Genomic DNA, 21,815 nt, shown 5'->3' on the forward strand with positions numbered 1-21,815 from the left:
AAAATAGTAAATAAATGATATTTCTTAGTGCTTAAATAGAGCTAGAATGATTGCAGTATCATTGATAGCAAGAAAGAATCTGGCATATGAACGGATTTAAGCTCGGTTTTAGTGGAAAGGTGTATATCGGAGCTGTAGCACTTTACACTAACTTTAAATATGATAAAATCTTTACATGCACAATACTAGGTGGCGTTATTACAATGAGACGGAATTAAGTTTAAAATTTCTCCGTTTAATTATGATATGCAAAATTATTGCACGTGATAATAATTTAATTTAATACTCTTCGGTACTGCATTCGAGACTTGAGGAAAATTCACATTACTCGGCAGCTTAAGAGATCTACGATAGCAAGAAAGAAGCTGGCACATGAACGGATTTAAACTCGGTTCTACTTAAAGATGATACAGTATAGTGTGCTATACGATATATAAAGGAAGCCTGGAGGCATGAATGTTGGTGATAGCGATGAACAATACTCAAGCTAGTGATGACAGGTAGCGCAGAATTAGTACTCTCCGATGGAACGAAACTTTTTTATAAGGATTGGGGATCTGGTGAACCTATAGTGTTCAGCCACGGTTGGCCCTTGACATCGGATGCATTTGAAGACCAGATGATGTCTTTGGCACTGAAAGGGTTCAGGGTGATAGCCCATGATCGTCGAGGACATGGACGATCATCTCAATCCTGGGAGGACCATACGATGGATCAGTATGCAGACGATTTGGCCGAACTTGTCGAACACTTGAAATTGAAAAAGGCAGTACATATTGGACACTCTACTGGAGGGGGTGAAGTGGCTAGATACATTGGACGGCATGGTACTCTGAGAGTTCTGAAAGCTATATTAATTGGTGCCATTCCCCCACTTATGATAAAAACTAAAGAAAATCCTTTGGGAACGCCTGTTGAGGTTTTCGATGACATTAGGAGTAATGTCTTGAATGATCGATCACAATTCTTTAAGGAATTAGCTTCGAGCTTCTATGGTTTTAACCAAGATGCATCAAGCACTTCAATTGGATTAATTGACAGTTTTTGGTTGCAGGGAATGCAAGGGTCGATCAAGGCATTGTATGATTGTATTGGTGTTTTTTCGGAGACAGACCAACATGAAGACTTAAAAAAGATGGATATTCCGACTTTAGTTATTTATGGCGATAATGACCAGATTGTACCCCCTGCTGCATCTAGTGAGGAGGCAATTAAGCTTTTACCACAGGCCACAAAGAAGGTTTATGTTGGGGCATCCCATGGTTTATGTAGCACTCACAAGAAGGACATCAACAAGGATATATATGACTTTATTACTCGATAAATCATCTTTATCGGGTGTCCAAACTTTAATAATTTTCATGAAATAAACTAGCTCATAAGAATCGCATCTTGAAACTTTAAAACGTGACAAAAAACCGACACTGGATTGGAATACAGTAAATTATAACTGAAAGGTGCTATAATTTAAGAACATGTATTGATCTAGACTGCTTTATTTTTATATTGCTTAATAACACAGTATTCATCTTTCATTCATACACTTATCTTGCGCAATGTAAAATCTACTAAACCGATTATTGTTGAGTGTATATTTATAAAAACAGTAAGAGATACAACACCGATCAAAAGCAATCAGACTAAGAAGAAATAAAACCAAATAAAATTCCTAGCCTTTAAGATAAAAAAAAGAAAAAAAGAATTGTGACTCTCTTGAATAGACTATATATAGATCCATGCCACTAAAATTCATGATCGAAATAAATAGAGTCAATCATCATCGGTGCATCCACCTTGCATTCCCTCCTCCATACTCCTCATACTCTTCTTATGCATGTAGCATTACAAATCGTGACAGTGAAATAAGTAAACCCTAACCAAAAAAAATAGTAAAATATTTGAAAACGCTTCCGTTAATTTAATGCCTGAAGCTACTTACCAACGATTGTCCTCCTTGGTATACAAATACTGCAGTGTCATCCAAGTTTAATTTACAGTATTCAGCAAAATTTTTGCATCTGGATTTCAAAAAGTCAGCATTTTGTTCCACAGACATTTTAGCTAAAAGTAAAGAATTGCGTGTAGTCACTAGGAGATTTTTACTCTCTTCTAAAGCAGCAGAGTAGATCTTTTCAAAGGGAATATTGCATACAAGAATAAAAATATCCCGCTTTACTTTATAGTAATAGTTCAAGACATTTTCAAAATATTGGCGAACGAATATTGAGGACCAATTATTTTCTAACGCTCTAACTTGAACCCAAATCTCCGATGCTAGCACCGTATGATAAGTGAAAATTTTTTCTCTCAAATTTTTCGAAATTCTTATTATCTTTAAGGGTCTAGACGAGGACTTCAAACTGAAGAACCCAAATGTCTTTGTTTGGGGCTTCTCATAGAGTACATTCGTACAAAAGTCCACGAACTTGTCATACGCATCGCCATAAGGACTCTTGGCCTTATGTAACGTTGTAGTGTGAAAAATCGAGGAAACAAAGCTGGAGAAATATAAACCACTTATTGCCATTATTACTACCATGAGACCCATTAAATAGTATAAGATGTATTCTGCATATTGTTCCATTAGTTCATCTAAAGATTCTGCTTGACGCCCTACAAAAAAGACTAATTTGTCTTGGACTTTGTAAAGACTTGAGCAGAAGCTTGAATGAGTAGGAGGAATATCCTGATTAACCTCTTTAGTAGGATATATTCCAGAAGAATTCACGTTCTCAACTGATGGTTGGATTAGATTATTTAACCGAGTAAACCTCGACTTTGCTATATTCTGATAAAAATTATTCGAATTAAGTTTAATCGAATCATTAATGCGAAGCAAGCTCTCATAAAAATTGACAATACTAGCAACTTTCTTTGGTTTAGTCTCCTGATTAGAGCTTTCCTCGTCTTCCGAGGATGAGAATGAAGTTGAAACATTGTCATCCATAAGCTCGTTTTCGTTCGTCGACACAATTGTAGGTATTTTCAATGTAGCCAAGCTTGAAACAGTATCTTGATTATGTTCACTATTTCTTCTCTCTTCATTAGAACTAGCGGTTGATTGATCATCTTCTATATCCGATGACGAGGAAATTATAGACCAATCTTCATCACCCAATTTATTCGATCCAACCATTCTTCACGTCTATATTTCTAGAAGTCTTATCAGATACTCAAACCTCCGTTATTCAAATGACAAATAAGTCAGGTTGATTTAGGATCGTAGGAGAACAAAGAAGGAAAGTTAGCTGAATCTTTGAGTAGCTCTATTTCACCCAATTATTGAGTTCCACTTAAACCGATAAGGCCCTTTAATCTGATGTGTCAATATAATACACCAACTGATAGCAAATAATATAAGACAACTAGTATATTGCTATATTATCTTTCGACTTGCTATAACTTTGAATATGTTAGAATTTATCTATTGTATCTCGGGGGTATGTACATACCTATTATCTTAAGTGATTCTTAAGTGTTCTAAAAATCTAAGGTTTGCCTCCTTATTTAATTAATAAATCTATCCCTTTACAATATGTATCACAAATAAAATTACGTAGTTTACCGGTATATAACTACTCACTAAGGACCATCGAACTTTTATTTGAAACCCGATTCTTACCTATGGAGGTATTATAATCTTTTAGAGTTCTTAGGAATACATGTCTTAACTTTAAGTCTAAATCGTTAAATATATTTCATTACTCTGCTAAGATAATATACAAGAGAAAAAAGCGTGCAACTAGGACATGAGAAATCAAGCGCTAGATCTATCTGACATGGAGTTGAGTTGACGGTCACTATCACCTTCTCGTCGATCATTCTCCAAAAACTTTATTCTTGAATTCATTTTCGACAAGCTGTCTTGAAGTTGATGCGTATAACTGACCAAGTCCTGGTATTTTGCCATAGTCACATAATCGCCATTATTTGATAATGGAGGTAAGTATCCTCCTCCTCTTGATATCGAGAACTTTTGTTGCGATTGGGGGGTATCAAGAATTTCTTGTCTCCCCCCAAAAGGATGAGAATTTCCATCATGATATTTCTGCTCTCCTCTTCCCTTCTCATCTCGATTCACTGTGGTTGTAGTTGTTGTAGTCGTAGTAGTTGTGGTATTAAATGGATATGACAGCTGAGGTTTTTGATGACGATGATAACGTCTTTTCTTTGACTGTTCACTGAACTTTTGAGCTTTCCAACGATTTAGATCGTAGCTAGTTGTCCCAATGCTGTCAGATAAATTATTATCCTGAGTTGCGTCGACTTCAGTATGAGATGTAGTGTCCGAAGGCACTGAAGAGTGGCTGTTGCTACTACTGTTGCCACTGCTGTTGTCATTACTAATACCAGTATTAGTAGTAGTACTATTGCCGCTGCTTGCGACACAAGCATTGGGAGAATTTTGATGCCTCGTCAAGGCATCCGGTCTAGCAAATCGTCTTGAACATTTATCACACACAAAAGGCTTTTCACCAGTATGTAATTTTTCATGCCTCTTTAAATCATGAATTCTCCTGAATTTCAAATTGCATACTGAACAAATGTGAGGCCGAATGGAAGAATGAATTAATTCATGCGATACCATGTTGTGCTTTCTTGTGAATCCTTGATTACACGTTTTACAAAAATACTTCTTAGGTAACGCCTTCTCTGAAATTTTTACATTCATGGAAGTTCCACCATCGTCCTCTTCATTTGGAATCGCAGCCTCAGTTGCCCGTTCCTTGAACCTATCATCATTTATCCTTTGCATTATATCAATGTTTCTATTTTTTTTACCATCTTCCATGAGTCCTTGACCTTCAGGAGTCGACACGTTCGAAGATGACGACTCTGGGTTCGGCCCACTCGATGAATTGTAGGATGAAACTGACGCGTTATGACTTGTTAAATTAGATGACAGTGGCCCATTAGGGTATAGCTGAAAACTAGGTGAGAGAGAGTCGGGTGAGGTATTTGCAACACCGTAATTTTGGCTTGACTCACTTGGGTTTCGAACGCCACTCTGCTCTCTCTTCATTTCTGGCATAAATTTCTTCAAATGACAGTAGATGCCTTATCAGAATCCAATTCCTTTCGACTGTAAAGCTGCCTCTAATTTACCGAAGCAAATTTCTTCTTTCGCTAACTGTAGATTTTCAATCAGCAGAAACTATTCGAAAAGTTAGGTATAATTAATTTACCAACTAAAATATTCAAAACTATCCGACTCAAGCGAATTCAGAATCTAAGTAGTCAGTAATGATCCCACCCTGAGAACTCTTTGTCGTATCTCAAAAGAAACTCAGGGTAAAAGAATGTAAAAAATGCTCGAATTGTGCGTTATACAATATTTTGAGTCGTTAGATATTGGATGATGGATTAACAATGTATTAAGTTGCCAATATGTCCAACACTAGTATATTTATGCTGTTAAAGCACGGTGGCTGATTATTATAAGATATTGGCCGCAGAGTGGATCTTATATCTGTTATTAGTTCACAGAAATTTGGTCTGCTCTTACGTAATCGTGGATTTCCGGTAACGCGCTCACAACGCTGTCATAGAAAGAGCAACTGCAAGGGAAGGGTGCAAATGATTCGTTCGTTTAATTTGCTTAATCTTGGTAGAAAGTTCACGATAAATAAAGAATGTAGAGGGTCTTGATAATTCTTTGTTTTTGTGCAGAGGAAGTCCTTTTACAAATTGTATTTATTTCAGCATATTCAGTCTACTTCTATTCGTATTGGTTCTACGTATCTACAGTATAATAATTTCAATAGAGATCGAAAGCTAAATCAATCATTAAGTAGGGTATTCAAAGTGTAATTAGATTACTTCTTCCAGCTCAAAACATCTTGCAAGGCAGAGTTCTAAGTTCCTGGAACCGGTCTCAACTGCCAACAGTTTCATACGTGGCGAATGTGGCGAATGTCAATAAGCAAAAATCGATATCCGTTTGACTCCGCGCGGTGATCGGACGAAAATAATTTCTTTCACGACGCTTGATACAATCTGTCAGTTATAAGAGCTCTTAGTATGATGACAAGATCGACATAGCTGGCGCCGTTGCCGAAAATCCATAATAGTTGCTACCCTTTCTTTTATACTTTCCTCTTTCACTCTCGCGTTGCGATCCTTCGATCAATGTGAAAACGCAAATGTGGGGTGTTCGACTCCCAGCTGAGGAATCTGCTTTGTAACTCCTCAGATGTCACCTGATCAAGGGTTAATGTCATGGAATACTATAATGTAAGAGCACCACGAGGTAAGTAAAGTCATTACTTAAAAGATCATGTCAAAGGCTGGTAACCTGGTCGCCTCAGGATATAGTAGTAGAAAAGTTATGATTTGTAAATGACATTGATTTTTACACTTTAGACTTTTAATTTTTTATTCCCCTCTTGTCTACTCAACCAGACCACGACTCACAAGGTGACCACCGCCAGCATTAATTAGTATCGTTAAATTAGCATCGGATGAACGTACTATTGCTTCTACTTCGAGTAGAATCTTTATCCTCTTTCCCCCTATCTCTTGGCGCCTAAGAGAACATCTAAGGATTTTACTGTTGAACACCCCAACACCCACATTTAAGGGGTATTTGGCCCTTTTGTAGCAAATTATCATGAAATTGTTAAGTTTGTAATTTATCCCTTAATCAAACAAATACTGATAATATAGCACACAATTATAAACGTAATCGGTCATATAAAGTAACTTTACAGTGCAAGTTACTTTTAGGCTTCATACTACGTGCTTTGAAGTTTGAACGCAATATTGTTTTAGACTGCTTAGCACTCTACATTACGGATAGCTAGATCTGTGGGAACAAGGGGAGAAAATTTAAGTCTCAGACATAGGATAACTTGAATGTTCTGAAATTAATGAAAATGTCCTTGATTTCTAATAGAAAAAGACCAAGAGGCTTTAGTGAGTCATTTGATGGGAGTACTGGTGTGCAATCGAAGAGCTCTAATACTACCACTTCTACCATTCCCTTGCAGTTCGACAATTCAGGTTTTAATTCATCCTCTTCAGCTAATTCTAGCTGCAAATGCTCTTCACCTATCCAAAAGTTGAATATGGATTTGAGCAATAATTCAGATAGTACATTAAATACTAGTACTAATTCCTTTAAGATTAATACTTCGAAAAAGACCACAAATTTTACGAATCTTGACGATATATATCTTATTGATGATGACGAAGAATATGAGAATCCAAATCTTTTGGAGGTTGATGAAGATGGCAATGAGGATGAAACTGTTAACGAAGACCAGTATAATGATATGGGACCTAAAAATACGTTAGACAATCTAGGTGAAGATAGCGATGACGTGATCATAGTGGAGGAACGACAAGTAAATCCAAGGATACGAGCCTCTAGTTCAAAGTCGAGAAGAAATAACTCCGACTCTTTGTTGTTTGACCATGAGGCATTTGCCGCTTACAGTATGTTTAATGTTAATAATGATTCCAACTGGCAATCTTTTGGCGATGAAGTGCCCGAGCAGTCCAATATTCGCTCAATAGGAAAGATTAAGAAACAGCGAACTAACTCATTACCACAATTACCTCAAGCAAAATGTTTTTATAATAAAATTCCAAACAACTACATTTTACTGCATCAAAAACTAGGGAATGTTAAAACAAGTATCATACCTCACCAGTTAAATCTACCACCTTGTGATGACAAAGAAGGACACTATATAATAAAGATGAACGATATCTTTGCCAATAGGTTTATTATTGTTAGACTTTTAGGTCAAGGAACGTTCGGAAAAGTTGTTGAATGCTATGACAAAGTCAATCGTGAACACGTTGCTATCAAGATAATTCGAAATATTCCTAAATACAGGGATGCAGCTAAGATTGAATTGAGAATTTTATCAACGTTGAAAAATTTTGATAACGAAAATTTGAATCACTGTATTCACTTGAGGGAATGTTTTGATTATCGTGGTCATATATGTATTGTGACAGATTTATTAATGATATCTTTATATGATTTCTTGGAAAAAAACAAGTTCATTCCCTTTCCTGGATCACATATACAAGCGATTTCGAAACAGCTTATACGATCCGTGACTTTCTTTCACGATTTGAACTTGATTCATACTGATTTAAAGCCAGAGAACATATTATTACATGATGATTCTTTTTTTAAAAAGGCATTACGCAGTTCCACTATAACGAGTTCTTATGCCCATTTGTCAACTGATTCAAATAAGAAAATGCCAAAGTTTTCTAGAATTTTGAAAGATCCGTTGATTCAGATAATTGACTTTGGCAGTGCGATATTTAATGATGAGTATCACTCCTCGATTGTTTCTACAAGACACTATAGAGCACCCGAAATTGTTCTAGGAACAGGGTGGTCCTTTCCTTGCGATATATGGTCAGTTGGATGCATACTTGTTGAATTAGTTATAGGTGAGCCTCTTTTTAAGACTCATGATAACTTGGAACACTTAGCAATGATTGAAAAAGTATGTGGCAGTAAAATAGATAAGTCTATCGTGAGATTATCGCGACAAAGGAATAATGAATGTGGTCTCAAGTATTTTAGAGGCGAATTTCCAAGGGCAGATGAATTGCCTGAGTTTGATGAAGATGACGATGTTATAATTGACGATGAAACAACAGAAGAAAATAACTTAACGTTAATATTTCCAAGTTCGACGACACCCACTAAATTCATAAAGAGTGTGGACCAACTATCTAGAATTGATATTTTTGTAAGTTCAAGAATAGGTTTGGATATTAATTTTGACTATTCGTTATCAACGAACTTCCAGAAGAATCAGCATTTGATCAACTTTGGAAATTTCACCTTTTGGTGGTTTTTTATTGATTTATTAAAAAAATTATTCGTGATTGATCCTCAGGATCGTTTGACGGCTTATGAGGCTTTAGAGCATCCATGGTTTAACTTAGGTATTGAAGACGAAGGTACTTTGTAATGTGGAGATTTTGTTTTAATTCTTTTACCCATCGGGCTTTCTTTTTTTCATTGGTTTAATATATATGGGTAGGGTTTCGAATGTAGGAAGATGACCTACTGTGATTCAAACTTGATTTCTGATGATATTCAGTTAGTAAATGTAAAGCTTCGTAGAATAGCATATTAGCATGCTCACTAAAATTGAAAATAGGTGCAGGCGTCTGTGTCTAAGTGGGTGCTAGACTTTGAGTGTGAGGTAATCATTAAGAATTCATGCTATGAGGTAAGATGGGCCCCGCTATTTTATATCATTACTCTAAGGTGTTTTAGAGCACAACTCTTTAAATTCTGAGATAATATTACATTATTACAATATTAGAATATCTAGAAACTCTAATATTTGGCACATTTCCCTTTTTCTCAAAAATATCAAACTGCGATATTGAATCACATTTATAAATAAAAAAGGCTAGAAACTAAGACTTTTTTATCTACGTAAGTGTGACGTCTAGTCAGTTTTTAATCGACAGATATCAACCAATTTATTTGCGACCCTAGTAACTAAATCGAAGTCTAGAGTAAAATATGGTAGTTTATGATTAAAAAGAGAAGAATAAACCTTTAAAAGTGGAAAGTGGAAAGTTGGCTTGACAATAATGATAATAATATGATAAATTTGCCAGCTCGAGCCAACTTAGGTCACGAATCCACTTACATCTTTATTTCTAAAAGCGCTTTGTATCAAAAACCATGAAAAACTTTTAATCTTCATTTCACATTATTGCAAAAAAGAAAAAGAAAACAAAAAGAAGTAAAAAAGGACCAATAGAATGCTAGCCAGTTTCACATGTGTAGCATTACCTTCATGAAATGTTGCAAATGGAAGTGATGAGTTCCGCAATGACGCAACTCTTATTAAGAAGCTTTGATCTAGGCGTTTCCAATGAGGCTCCTAAGGCATATTTTACACAAAGCTGCATGATGCAGAAGCGCCTTGACCGTTATCCACGCAGCCGTACCGAAGGACGTAAAAAAAAAAGCGGTGATCATCCTCCAAAAAACCAGTGACATCACGTAATTGACAGGCAACTCTAAGGACTTTAGACCGAAAAGGAACTGTAATTTGCATTCTGCATGTCTTTAATGTTACGGATTCTGTATATCAATAATTTTCATTTCTCTAATAGTCATGATGTGCAGATACATGTAGCTAAATATTCGGCGAGCCGTTTCCAGTTCGGTCTCTCCTCAATGTCGCCTCCGTATAATTCTCTATCATTTCTGTGAATTGAGTAATTACGCCTGGACCATGATCACATATCTTTTGAATATATTAAAATCGTAGGAGTAGACATTTGCCTCCTTGAATCTTTGATCCCCCGAAAACCCGAAAACCTCATAAATTAAAGATGCTAGATCTTAGTTCTTAGTGTCCTAGTGTGGTCTCTATGCATGGGATCGAACTCCAGTATTAGAATATCCCCCCTCTGAGAGCAGAGCACTTTAGCCCTTAAGCGACATGCACATAACCGTAACTTACTACGGTGAACCGGCTGCCTAATCGGCATGGCTGACATAAGCTTTTAATTTTTTTGGTAGTTGCAATACCCAATTACAACATCGTGGAATGCACCTCCTATAGGGGACACATCACAAATTATACAGTAATATGATGTTTCACTTGTTTCTTTACTTTTAGTGAACCAACATCAACCTAACTAAATCTCACTGTTCTACTACTCATAATTATTGGAGTCCTACGTCTTATCCAAGCAACGGTTTCTACAGGAGACGTTGTTTCCTGGGCTACTGCTATAACAAATAGCGTTTTGAGCTGCTGGTATGTTATGTTGTTCCCTGATGTATACCTTCGCGCTCTGAGCCACGACTAGGGGTGAGGTCGTAGGGACATCAATCCCAAGGAATGTTCCTTAATTCTCCACAAGCTTGCTTCTGTCTGTCTGTTGCCCCCTCAGCTACTAGTGGTAGCTGGCCGAAGTTCTCATGCCTCTCCTTCTACGCAGTTATTGTCTAAAACAGAACCAGTGTCCTGTGTATGGGGTGTTCGTGTAGTATTTACATTGTTTAGATAGGTAATTTATACAGATATGGATGCGTCAATCGTCGCACAAGGCTTCTAGATCTGAAAATTTTTTCTTTCTTAGTCGAATTGGTAAACATTCGCGACAAAAATTTTCTGCGATTTATAAATGCTTCAAATCGCACTGAAATTAGTAGTGGGATAGATTCGCTGTTTCTTTAAATACAAATAAATCGCAAAAAAGGAGGTTCGCCGAAGTTTAGTTGTTTATCAACGGTCCATTCATTATATTTCCCAACTATAGTCTTTCCTTAAGTCTGAACTGCTCGTTTGCAATTTATCTAAGTGTATCCTAATTATTCCAATCGTTTGAAATGAAAGGCTCATTATTATTGTTGTCCATGATTGCAAGTGCCATGGCTGCCCCATTAGAGGGTCATCAGCACCATGCTCACCAGCACAAAAGAGCTGTTGTTACTGAGATTGTCTGGGTTGACGGTCAAGGTAACACAGTATCTGCTCCAACTGTTTCTGGTGCTTCACCAGTAGCTGCTACAGGTTCTGTTTCAGCAGTTGGTTCTTCTAGCGCTACTGCTACTGCTATTGCTAGCTCTAGTCCAACTACCTTGTCAACTGTCTACTCTTCAAGTACTTCAAGTGACAGTGAAACAGGTTCCACTTCTCAAACTGAGTCTACTTCGGCCTCCACTGAATCTTCCCTGGGATCTTCAGGTTCCTCTGGTATTAGCGGAGACTTGTCAGCTTTCTCTGACCCAACCAAAGAGTTCGAGGATGGTAAGTATTCTTGTTCTTCTGTGCCAACCGGTCAAGGTGTGATTGCTGTCGACTGGATTCTGGGTTTGAACGGTGGTTGGACTTCAATCATGAACGAAGATGGCGATACCTCTTCGACTTGTAAAGATGGCTACTACTGTTCTTATGCTTGTCAAGCTGGTATGTCTAAGACTCAATGGCCATCTGAGCAGCCATCCAACGGTGTTTCCGTCGGTGGTTTGTTGTGTAAGAATGGTAAGTTGTACAGAGCAAACACTGACAGCAATTACTTGTGTGAATGGGGTGCTGACAGTGCTGAATTTAGCTCCGAAATTTCCAAGGACGTTGCAATTTGCAGAACCGACTACCCAGGTTCTGAAAACATGAATATCCCAACATTATTAGAAGGTGGTGGTAGTGCTCCAGTTTCTGTTGTTGATTCTTCTAGCTATTACAAGTGGTTAGGTGGTAAGACTTCCACTCAATACTACGTTAACAATGCAGGTGTATCTGTTGAAGATGGTTGTATCTGGGGTACTTCCGGCTCTGGTGTTGGTAACTGGGCTCCAGTTGTTCTTGGAGCTGGTAAGACCAATGGTAATACTTACTTGTCGTTAATTCCGAACCCAAATAACAAAGATCAACCAAACTACAGTATCAAGATTGTTGGTTCAAATGGCGCTAATGTTATTGGTGACTGTAAATACGAAGATGGCTCTTACTCTGGTGGTGGTTCCGATGGTTGTACAGTAACTGTTACATCAGGTACCGCTAAGTTTGTTTTCTACTGATTTTTGAAAATTAGTAGTTTATATTTGTTAGTTACTTGAATACCCTTGTATTTTAATTGAAATTTTGTTTTCACTAAAGAAAGTCTTTTGTAAAAAATTTTGTGAGGAGGTAAAAAATTATAAACGTTGCTGTTGGACTACGTCAATGTTGAGTTACGATTAATTGATGCAGATGCAGATGTAGATGTGGTGTAGCTGTATCTGTATAGTTTAGTTTAGTCAAATCAAAATATTACTCCGCAGAAAATTATCCGAAAGCTATTGTCTTGCAATAGCTTATCACAAGTTCATTATTAGTTTTGAATAACAGAAATAGATCTCCTATAACTTCATCTGGCGTCGGCTGAAATGAATTTTGTATGTACAAGTATATAGTGTTGTTCTTAATTCTGAGCTTCTTTATCAAAAACTTCATCAAAGTTGAGACAGTTTGGGTAGAAGATATCATAAATATCCTAGGCGTAATACTAGGAGTTGAACCTATTGCCTGAAATCTAATTGTGACTTTTTCTGCTTTTGTAGCTCCAGGATGTTCCAAAGTTTTACTGAGCTTTGATTGTTGCTCAATTGGCAATTTATCAATAACAACTGAGGTAGTTAAAGGTACTATTGGTTTGACTTGTGTTTCTTCTTCAATTATCGAATTAGCATCATCCGATACATCTGAGCTAGAAGAACCAGAATCAGAGTCAGATTTTAGTAAAATTGACATCTCTGTTATCTATGAGTTCTTATTCTCATATGTTGCCTCCGGAACCTTGTCTGGACTTTTATTTTATCTGCTCGCAAAATTAAATTAATTTCAACTGTTAAGCAATTCCACATTAAAATATAACCAATATGGCAGAATCAGAGACTTCAAGTACTTCAGAGACAAGTGATTCTACTATCGAGCCATTTCTGTTTCAAGCAGTTTTACAGGGATTGAATTCCGCGGCAAACGATGTAACAGAATCTGATGACTACTTATCTTTCAGCACAGTTTTAGATATTTATTTAAATGACCCTTCGAAGTATTCTTATGAGGAGCGAGAAATCTTGTTGGATGAAGTTTTGAAGGTTTTGAATGAACATAAAGCTTTGACTTATGAAATTGGGTGGGATATACCAAGTTTGTTAATACCTTATGTTGATTCCAACTTTCAATTTAATCTGGCTATAAGAGATGCTCCTTGCGTTTATAAAATTATCAAAATATTTGAATGCTTAGCATTATATGGGAATCCTAAGGAGTTATTTTTGCAATCATGTGAATTACTCAGCAAGATAAGCGTCAATGACTCGACTGTCGCTGATGATATTAAGGAAATGTTTTTTGATATAAAATTGTATTGCGTTTTCGAGCTTATTAACAGCTGTTTGAAGAAAATAAGAACGCTTTATCCATCCAGGTTTTTAGCGATGACGGTGAGTTCTTTCATTAACTCACATTATAAGAATTCCGACTTGGTTTCGGGGGATAGTAACTTCATTTTGACAAGAGCTTATACCTTTCTCAGAGACTATTCGAGTCCACCAGTTCCAGATGATACGAAAGGACTTTCAGATAAAGAGCTTGCTAAAATACGTGAGGATGAGAATTATTTGCAGAGAAAGCTATTGACGGGCTTTTTGACAGAGACCATAAGCTTGCACGAAAAGCGCCATTTATTTGGATTTTCCTTTGATCACGTATCTTATCTCCGATTGCTTAATGGAATAGATGATGAAAAAAACTACAAGATCGAACATGCCGTCTTGGACAGGTTTTTAGAGCTTGCTTATTCATTTGACTTATCCTTGTCTAAGACATTCAAGGAGTACTTGATTAATTCCCATGAATTGCTACACACTATCAATTACAACTCGAGGGATGAAGACTCGATAAGTGCGGAAGTCTTTGAAAAAGTTATTATTGATTATCAGAAAAATGTTGCCTCATCCTTAATCGATAGTGATGCGAATGAAATCAAGGATTCAGTGATAGGTCGTTTGATACTATTCACTTACCAAATTGCAAAAGAACGATCTTTTGACAAAATAGAGCTTGGATTTCGAGATGCTCTTGCCTTTACGATAAGGTCTTTGATTCCAGGATTAGTTCTGTCTTCTTTCAGACAGAGAGGTTTGCAGGATACAGCTGTTTTTTGGTCTTGGTATTCTCTTCACCAGCTGTCATTAAATAATAAGAAGATTGAACTAGAAATAGAAGCTGTTCCAAAGGAACTTTTGATAATATATTATCAGATTTTGTTATTTTGTTGCATATCTAGCAAGCCACAATCGAATTTTAGGTATTGCACATTAACGTTACTATCTAGGGTCCTTTCCTTATCACCAGAGGATACGGCATATTCTTTCATTCAGGACTCTTTGCTGAACTGCCCCTATGATGCTGTTAAGTCAGACTTGGTTGGTATCCTTAAGCAGATGCTCACGAAGGAAAAAGTTAACGTTGCTGAATTAGAACAAAATTTATCATCTTTGGGAATAAGTTCTTCATCGCAAGAGAATGAACAGAGTTTAAATATTAAACAGAAAGAACCCAAAAAATACTTTTCTCTTGATGAAACAAAGGCAAAAGATATTTTGGAATTGCTTGATAGCGCTATTGATACTACATTCCTAGAAATTGAAACAGAGGAGGAAGAAAACAGTAAATCGTCGTCACTTCTGATTAACCCTGGCACTTTCGGGCTATTGTCTTCTTATTTAAATCTTTTGGTGGTTATTAAGGATAACGAGAATCTATCTAAGCAAGAAAATAAGCTTCTGGCTCTATTGGACAAAGTAACAACGAATACACTGACACTCAAGGATCAACTCGAACAGAGTGGCAAAACGTCATCCTTTGAGTACAATGCAACTGGAATCTTAGGTGTGGCTATTGAACGGATCACTAATAAAAATAAAAGTAAAGCCTAAGACTTATGGGACTCGCGAATCAATGTCTTATATATATAATCAGATATGGTAATGTAAGTATAAAGATGAGATAAATGTAATCATTTTTTTGATTTTGATGTCCCCTTTTTAGAAGAACCCGCTAAATTTCTATCATCAACTAACGGTCCCCAGTATACGAAAAATCCTTCCTTAGTAGATGCTATTTCTTCCTCCATTTGTAATTCTTCATCATCAATAAACGGATCTTCATAGTCATATTTACCCACTTTTCTATTCATTTTCACTTCATGCATATGAACTAATTGCTCCTCTGTTAACTCTTCCCCATCTTTTCTCTTCTTAGAGCTCTTTTCTTCATCAACTAAAAGCTCGTCATCATCTTCATCATCAACACCATCATCATCCTCGTCTATAAGGTCATCCATAATGTCAATCGCAGATTTCGCATTTGGATGTATTACTGACCATCCATATTTATCTTCTGCAAGCTTTAATACATTAACTACAACTTCTGATTGTCCTGGCAATGGATTTTTAGGATCAATCAAAGGCACATTTAGAGCTATTATGGGCATCTTAGGTTTCTCTTTCTCCTTGACTTTCTCTCTTTCCTTTTCTTTCTCTCTTTCCTTTTCTTTCTCTCTTTCCTTTTCTTTCTCTTTTTCCTTGTCTTTTTCCTTGTCTTTTTCCTTGTCTTTTTCCTTGTCTTTTTCTTTGTCTTTTTCCATCGCTTCTTTATTCTCCTTCAAGCCGTCATTAGATGTAGCCGATTTCGGACCATATTCTTCAGGCTTATCTGGTATATCGTGCTCTACTCCAAAGTCAGGCTTTTCATTAGAATCTTTAATCTCGACTATAGAAGATATCGGAGGTGTTACTTTTTCGCCTTTCGACGAACTCGTCTTTTCGGCAGTAACAGTAGGATATACTTTATTCGATGTGTCAGACAAGGAATTAGTAAAAGATGATGTAAAAGACCTACCCCCTGCATCAGAAGTTTTCTTTTTACTTTTCGTGACTTTTTTATTTTCTCCCTTAGAATCCAACTTAGGTTTCGATGTTCTCTTTTTCTTAGGTTCACTACCTTCACTTGGAGCAGTGCCTTTGGAGGAGCCCAATTCATTCTTCAGTTTCAGCTCCGAGATCTTAGAAGTTTTCTTTTTTTTATTCGACGAGTTCACATCATCCTTTACTCTCTTTAAACTTGTTTTCTTCTGGGGCTCAGATTCAACAGAAATTACTTCAGGACTATCTTCAATATTAATAATAGAATTGATTGAAGTTCTACTTTGATCCAACATACTAGATTTTGTCTCAGGTGAGATTTGAAAGCTAGTTTGGAACCGCTTTATATGGTCACTAGCAACAAAGGATGACGTATCGGCGTCCTTGTTAGAACTTTGAATTGGAGAAACAGGTCTGACATGAATTGGTTTTGGGGCCAAAAATGGCAATCCAGGAGATGGCTTGATTGCTATAGGCTTTTTAGTCTTTTTACTTGCTGTATTTTCTTCATTGTTAACAGATTTCTTTGTACTTTGTCGTCTTCTAGCAGGACCCAAACCCGGTAGATCTTCATTTTCACTTAAAAGTATAACATCCGATTTCACGCCATTTGCCAAAGAAGCCGTTGCGTGTGGTATCTCATCTTCCGAAATCACTGGATTACTCTTTCTAGCAGGAGGAGAGGGCGATATATTAATTGACGTTTGAAATTGAGATACATATGTTTGCAAAGGTACCGCTACCGGAGATTCTGACCTTTTTAATTGTTCATCACCTTGCTTGCTAGCTTGTATTGTAGCATCATCGGGACCCGAGTCCAACAAAGATGAGATAGATACATTTGTATTAGAGCTTGACATTATTGAAACATATGCCGGCCCTTGTGCTGCTACCCATAATACTTCAATAATGAATGTAAATATGTATAATGTGTGTCCACGCGAAATTGTTTCTAAAGATCTATATACAAATTATACAATGCTCATGCTCTATCTAGCTGAATATTATTTGAATAATAACCAAGTTTTGTTAGCCTAAGACATGTATCAGTTCCGTAGCCTTGAATAGAATTCATCAGAAGATCGCCATTCCAGTAATCAGCATAGACCTTGCACATAGGTAAGCCCAAACCAAGTCTATATTCATGAGGTCGCTTGATCAAAGTCTCTAAAGTTGACTGCTTTGTAAAAATAGAACTAGCTCTGCCTAAAATAGGTTCTTTAAGGATCTGTAAAGTATAAGATTGCGAGGAATTCGTCAGCTCCATTGGATCTGGTAGTATAGATAATCCAGGAAGAGCATGAAAGTTTGACAAATACTGCTTTGCCAAATCTTGCTTTTTCTTAAAAGACCAGATATCTTTCATTTCTTCATGCTTCATCCCACCTCCAAAGTCAGAAATCTTGAATACTATTTCATTTGACGAGTCAATAATTAGAATTTTTATGGGCGGAAGTTTTGTTGATAAATCCTTTCCATGAGTCTTTATCGTAGCTTCAAACGAATTCCTTAGTATCTCTCCAAATAAATAATGCAAGTGAGGAACCAAAAAGGGGCATGTCGCATTCAAGTCGCCATGTAATTCTAGGTCGGGCATATGTTCTTTGTTGTGATAACCATCCATCATTGAATCCTTGAGTAAATCTCCCACTATATTTAAATGATCAGCAGCACGACATTGATGGAATATTTCTCCAATGAAATCAGGGGGTTTCGAAGAGTATGGCGAGGTTTTATAGTTCTCTGTCAAAGACAAGTGCTCCTCCACTATCACTCTTCGGCTGATTCTAGACCTCAAAATAGATGACATAAACTGATCCAATTCCTCTTGAGACAAATCCGATACTATTGAAATTTCCAATGCTCCCATCATCAAGTTGGATAAGTTGAATACATGATCATCAAGCATCTGAGATAATGTTCGACAAAACTTTTGGTTGTCATCTAATGTTTTGATGGTAGGGATTTTTCTGAATGCATTGAACAGGTGATAATAGCTCTCATATATCTTTGCAAAGTGTACATTGTTAACAACACCAAAAGGCAAGGTTTGGAGGTCACGAATCCTCATAGCAAGCCTAATTGGCAATTCAAGTCTTACAAAATTAGCACTACTCAAAATCTTTTGCTTTGTCAACGTTTTGCCAAATCCTGCAAGCTGTCTAAGAGAAACTGGGTGTGGTCTCTTTTGCAGGTATTCCATCAAAACTTGGTTTTGGTAGAAGTGCTGGGGATTTAATATATTGGAGTATGAAGGATAAGCTTTTAAGTCTTTTAAATGTTTCGACACTTCTTCCTGATAATCTTTATCCATTAAGTCATCGTCGATTGACAACAGTGGTTGCCTGGTTGGACCGCTACTGGAAAACCTAGAAATCGCAGCTTTGAACGTATTATGCTTATTCAAAAGCAATCCCTTCGATTGATTTGAAATAATCATATTATGCTGGCCCCTTGGTTTTGCTTATCAAGATATAACGAAACCCCATACAATCGGCTTTTACAAAGACAGCATATCAGTCACGTGCTATATACAGGTCGGGCAAGTATTACAAGCCAGCCATGTCAAAGACAATACCAGGAAAGTTATAGCATGCGAAAGCGCAATGACTGGAGTGAAGTGTAGTATTGTAATGATTGTATAAAACTATTGTTTTGCTCAAGAGGTGACTTTAAGAGTTGAAAGATTCAAATATGAATGTTAGTGGCAACGGATACTACACCACTAGATATCTTGACCTGAGGAAAGAGGGAACACGATCTCAGAGCCGGTATGCTAGCCTACCTCGTCAATGCAGTGGGTCGTCATATGAACCCAAAAGTGAAATGATTATAGGTGAATGGAACCGCACTCCATATGACGAACAAGATATAAGTGAGGTCGGATCGACGGTTTACGATAAGAATGACGAAGTTTCAACTATGGAATTCTCCAAACAAGGAAATGTTGCTGACAACGCTGAATTTGGTGAGAGAGAAAGTGAACAGGAGGATTATGATCCTGATTACTTAGAGCAAGAGATCACTCCTGCTCAGCTCAATATTCTTCAGAGCTCTTATAGGCCCTATAGAGTGACAACACGGCCACCATATGCCACTCCACAGCGACACATAGAAAACCCTCTGCAACAGTACCATGGGTATTACATTCAACAAAAGAAACGAATTGACTCTTCCCCTTACAAACCTAAATTTTATACACATAAGACCTTTCGAGAAGTCTTTCAGGACGCTGAAGAAGACACCTGTAAATACAATCCAATGGAATTCGTCTTTCAGGACCAACCAGAAGAAAAGAAGCTCAAAAAAGCTGTCAATATTTTACGTGGAAAAAAAGCAAATTATGATAATGATTATTACCAGAACCTACAAAGGCTGCCGAGACAGGAGAAATCAACTCCGCCGGTGGTCTTTTCTCAGCAAGAAACTACCAGTGTCGAAGAAAATGAATCTAAACGGGCTAAAAAATCAAGAAATTTAAAACTGCTATGGAAGAAAAGGTCAAATCCAGAGAAAACCGTAGCTCTACTCCCGCCAGCTATCGCTCAAGCTGACAACATTTCGAATGAAGTTTTTAAAGAAGGTAATATGAATATTGAACTGACACCTGAAGTCGCGTCCGACCAAACTGAAGTACATTCTCCAAATAATCAATTCCATCCTCTATGGAACTATATTTTATCTTGGATTGTTTATAATCCCAATATTACTGACGGAGAAGAACTTTCAATACCTTCTATTGACTCAGCCGAAGAAGTTGTCAAGGAGGATGGTGGCAGAATGAAGAAATCATTGAAACTTAAGAAAAAGGACAGACCGAAGCTGCATAGGCAATCTAAAGATAATATAAAAGGTATCAAAAAAAACTATAGTATGATGGTTAGTAAATGGAATCAACCTCTATCTGTAGTTTTCGATGGGAATGAGGCAGGAAAAATGTCTTTGAGAGCTACTCCAGAATTTTCCTCCAGTACTCGGCTCATAAAATCATCGGGGGACGGAAATTCTCAGGAATTTGTCATAGAAATCGAAGATGATGAAGACGATAGTGTCGACGAGGAGTTATATTACAATCCAATCACGAAGAGTTTGGAGAGAGTTCCTGTCGCTAATGGAAATACATCACCATTGGACGGTCCTAAAGTTTTGATATCAAATGTTGGGAACTTGATTAAGAAGTTGAAGATTATGAGGTTAATATTTGCTCCAATTGATATAGTCGGCAATACGTTCCCGAGTCTTCAAACATTTGTGATAATAGCCGAGTTAGTTATATTTGTCTGGCTCTTATACGAATTGAGTTTACTCATTGATTCGTTATGTATGATGGTGAAAGCTGTGTGTGCTCCAATGATTGCCATGGGCAGACTAATGAATAGAATTATGTAGAGTGACGACTTTTGGAAGTAAAAATACACTTTTGTTCTATAGTGTGATATACTGTAAGCATAAAAATCGATTTTTTTTCCAGAAGACTATCTGAAAATTAATTAGTGGAATCTGAACCTCTACAACTGAACGATATAATATCTATTCAAATGCCTCTTATAAGCCATTCCAAAAGCTTGTATAGTAGTGTAACTAGATTGGATCTGGCTAAGTTCTTCTTAAGAGGTCTCTCTGTGTCTTCAAAGGAAACGAAAAGTGCAAGTTTAAAAAATGGTCAGAATACCAAAGATGAAGAGACCAAAGCTAGAGAAACGCAGCAAGCTTTGGCCCTGTCTTTGAAGGATTTTGGTTCGTTGTTGTCTACAACCACAGATGAAGCTACTCAGCCCATTGAGAGTGGACCTATATTCAAAGATCCAACTAAATTCGCTAATTTGAGTTTGTTACACCAAGGTCAAGTATTGAAAGAATTACAAAATGAATATGATAAGAATTGGAATAAAATGGACAATGCTTCCAAAAAGCTAGGTTATTATATCGCGTATGGTAATTGGGGAGTTCGTGAAGATTTTGATAACTGGAAGTCAAGCGATGCTCCATATGATTTGCCGTTCAAGGTTCCCTCTGTGTTGAAGACTGTTAGACCACTTCCAAATACAATCATTGAAATTATCAAGCCTCCAGTGAACTTGGCTGAGACTCCGATTCGTAAAGAACAGTTCAATATGAAAGCTGTAGATGGCGTTACCAAGTTTTTTATTTATCTTACCATTTTTATTTCTATGTTGGCAATTTACCGAGACAAAGCGATTGGAGAGGAAGGAAAACCTACCGAAATCACGATAGAAGACCCACATGAAAAGGAAAGAATAAGGAGAATACAGAACGAGCTGATAGCTAGTCTGGAATTCAATGACCTGACTCCGAACAGTCGAAGATGGTACTACTTATGGCTTAAGTAAAAATAAATTGTAAATAGTGAATATATAACACATCTTAA

General features: G+C 36.9%; 11 protein-coding genes across 11 annotated transcripts; 6 read left to right on the forward strand and 5 right to left on the reverse strand.

The window, feature by feature from the left end:
• Window positions 1-493: 493 nt before the first annotated feature.
• On the forward strand, window positions 494-1,324 carry PRCAT00002644001 (alpha/beta fold hydrolase; the record flags this gene model as incomplete). Its single annotated transcript, XM_062952522.1, has 1 exon — window positions 494-1,324. One exon carries the CDS (start codon window positions 494-496, stop codon window positions 1,322-1,324), a length of 831 nt encoding a protein of 276 aa, XP_062809416.1.
• Window positions 1,325-1,918: 594 nt separating this feature from the next.
• PRCAT00002645001 (uncharacterized protein) lies at window positions 1,919-3,136 on the reverse strand (the record flags this gene model as incomplete). The annotated part of the gene is made up of 1 exon (XM_062952523.1): window positions 1,919-3,136. The coding sequence occupies one exon, from the start codon at window positions 3,134-3,136 to the stop codon at window positions 1,919-1,921; it is 1,218 nt and encodes a 405-aa protein (XP_062809417.1).
• Window positions 3,137-3,757: 621 nt separating this feature from the next.
• Window positions 3,758-5,032, reverse strand: OFI1 (Ofi1p; the record flags this gene model as incomplete). Its single annotated transcript, XM_062952524.1, has 1 exon — window positions 3,758-5,032. One exon carries the CDS (start codon window positions 5,030-5,032, stop codon window positions 3,758-3,760), a length of 1,275 nt encoding a protein of 424 aa, XP_062809418.1.
• Window positions 5,033-6,869: 1,837 nt separating this feature from the next.
• Window positions 6,870-8,948, forward strand: KNS1 (serine/threonine protein kinase; the record flags this gene model as incomplete). Its single annotated transcript, XM_062952525.1, has 1 exon — window positions 6,870-8,948. The coding sequence occupies one exon, from the start codon at window positions 6,870-6,872 to the stop codon at window positions 8,946-8,948; it is 2,079 nt and encodes a 692-aa protein (XP_062809419.1).
• Window positions 8,949-11,344: 2,396 nt separating this feature from the next.
• On the forward strand, window positions 11,345-12,535 carry SIM1 (SUN family protein; the record flags this gene model as incomplete). The annotated part of the gene is made up of 1 exon (XM_062952526.1): window positions 11,345-12,535. The coding sequence occupies one exon, from the start codon at window positions 11,345-11,347 to the stop codon at window positions 12,533-12,535; it is 1,191 nt and encodes a 396-aa protein (XP_062809420.1).
• A 247-nt stretch (window positions 12,536-12,782) lies between these two features.
• Window positions 12,783-13,247, reverse strand: PRCAT00002649001 (uncharacterized protein; the record flags this gene model as incomplete). Its single annotated transcript, XM_062952527.1, has 1 exon — window positions 12,783-13,247. One exon carries the CDS (start codon window positions 13,245-13,247, stop codon window positions 12,783-12,785), a length of 465 nt encoding a protein of 154 aa, XP_062809421.1.
• A 128-nt stretch (window positions 13,248-13,375) lies between these two features.
• Window positions 13,376-15,439, forward strand: YBP1 (Ybp1p; the record flags this gene model as incomplete). Its single annotated transcript, XM_062952528.1, has 1 exon — window positions 13,376-15,439. One exon carries the CDS (start codon window positions 13,376-13,378, stop codon window positions 15,437-15,439), a length of 2,064 nt encoding a protein of 687 aa, XP_062809422.1.
• Window positions 15,440-15,519: 80 nt separating this feature from the next.
• Window positions 15,520-17,286, reverse strand: HPC2 (Hpc2p; the record flags this gene model as incomplete). The annotated part of the gene is made up of 1 exon (XM_062952529.1): window positions 15,520-17,286. The coding sequence occupies one exon, from the start codon at window positions 17,284-17,286 to the stop codon at window positions 15,520-15,522; it is 1,767 nt and encodes a 588-aa protein (XP_062809423.1).
• Window positions 17,287-17,408: 122 nt separating this feature from the next.
• Window positions 17,409-18,866, reverse strand: PRCAT00002652001 (alpha-ketoacid dehydrogenase kinase family protein; the record flags this gene model as incomplete). Its single annotated transcript, XM_062952530.1, has 1 exon — window positions 17,409-18,866. One exon carries the CDS (start codon window positions 18,864-18,866, stop codon window positions 17,409-17,411), a length of 1,458 nt encoding a protein of 485 aa, XP_062809424.1.
• A 254-nt stretch (window positions 18,867-19,120) lies between these two features.
• PRCAT00002653001 (uncharacterized protein) lies at window positions 19,121-20,815 on the forward strand (the record flags this gene model as incomplete). The annotated part of the gene is made up of 1 exon (XM_062952531.1): window positions 19,121-20,815. One exon carries the CDS (start codon window positions 19,121-19,123, stop codon window positions 20,813-20,815), a length of 1,695 nt encoding a protein of 564 aa, XP_062809425.1.
• A 149-nt stretch (window positions 20,816-20,964) lies between these two features.
• Window positions 20,965-21,777, forward strand: PRCAT00002654001 (uncharacterized protein; the record flags this gene model as incomplete). The annotated part of the gene is made up of 1 exon (XM_062952533.1): window positions 20,965-21,777. The coding sequence occupies one exon, from the start codon at window positions 20,965-20,967 to the stop codon at window positions 21,775-21,777; it is 813 nt and encodes a 270-aa protein (XP_062809426.1).
• Window positions 21,778-21,815: the final 38 nt, after the last annotated feature.

The sequence above is a fragment of the Priceomyces carsonii genome (genome assembly GCF_900007245.1).
Source record: "Priceomyces carsonii strain CBS4050 genome assembly, scaffold: Debaryomyces_carsonii_scaffold_3, whole genome shotgun sequence".
Lineage (NCBI taxonomy): Eukaryota > Fungi > Ascomycota > Pichiomycetes > Serinales > Debaryomycetaceae > Priceomyces > Priceomyces carsonii.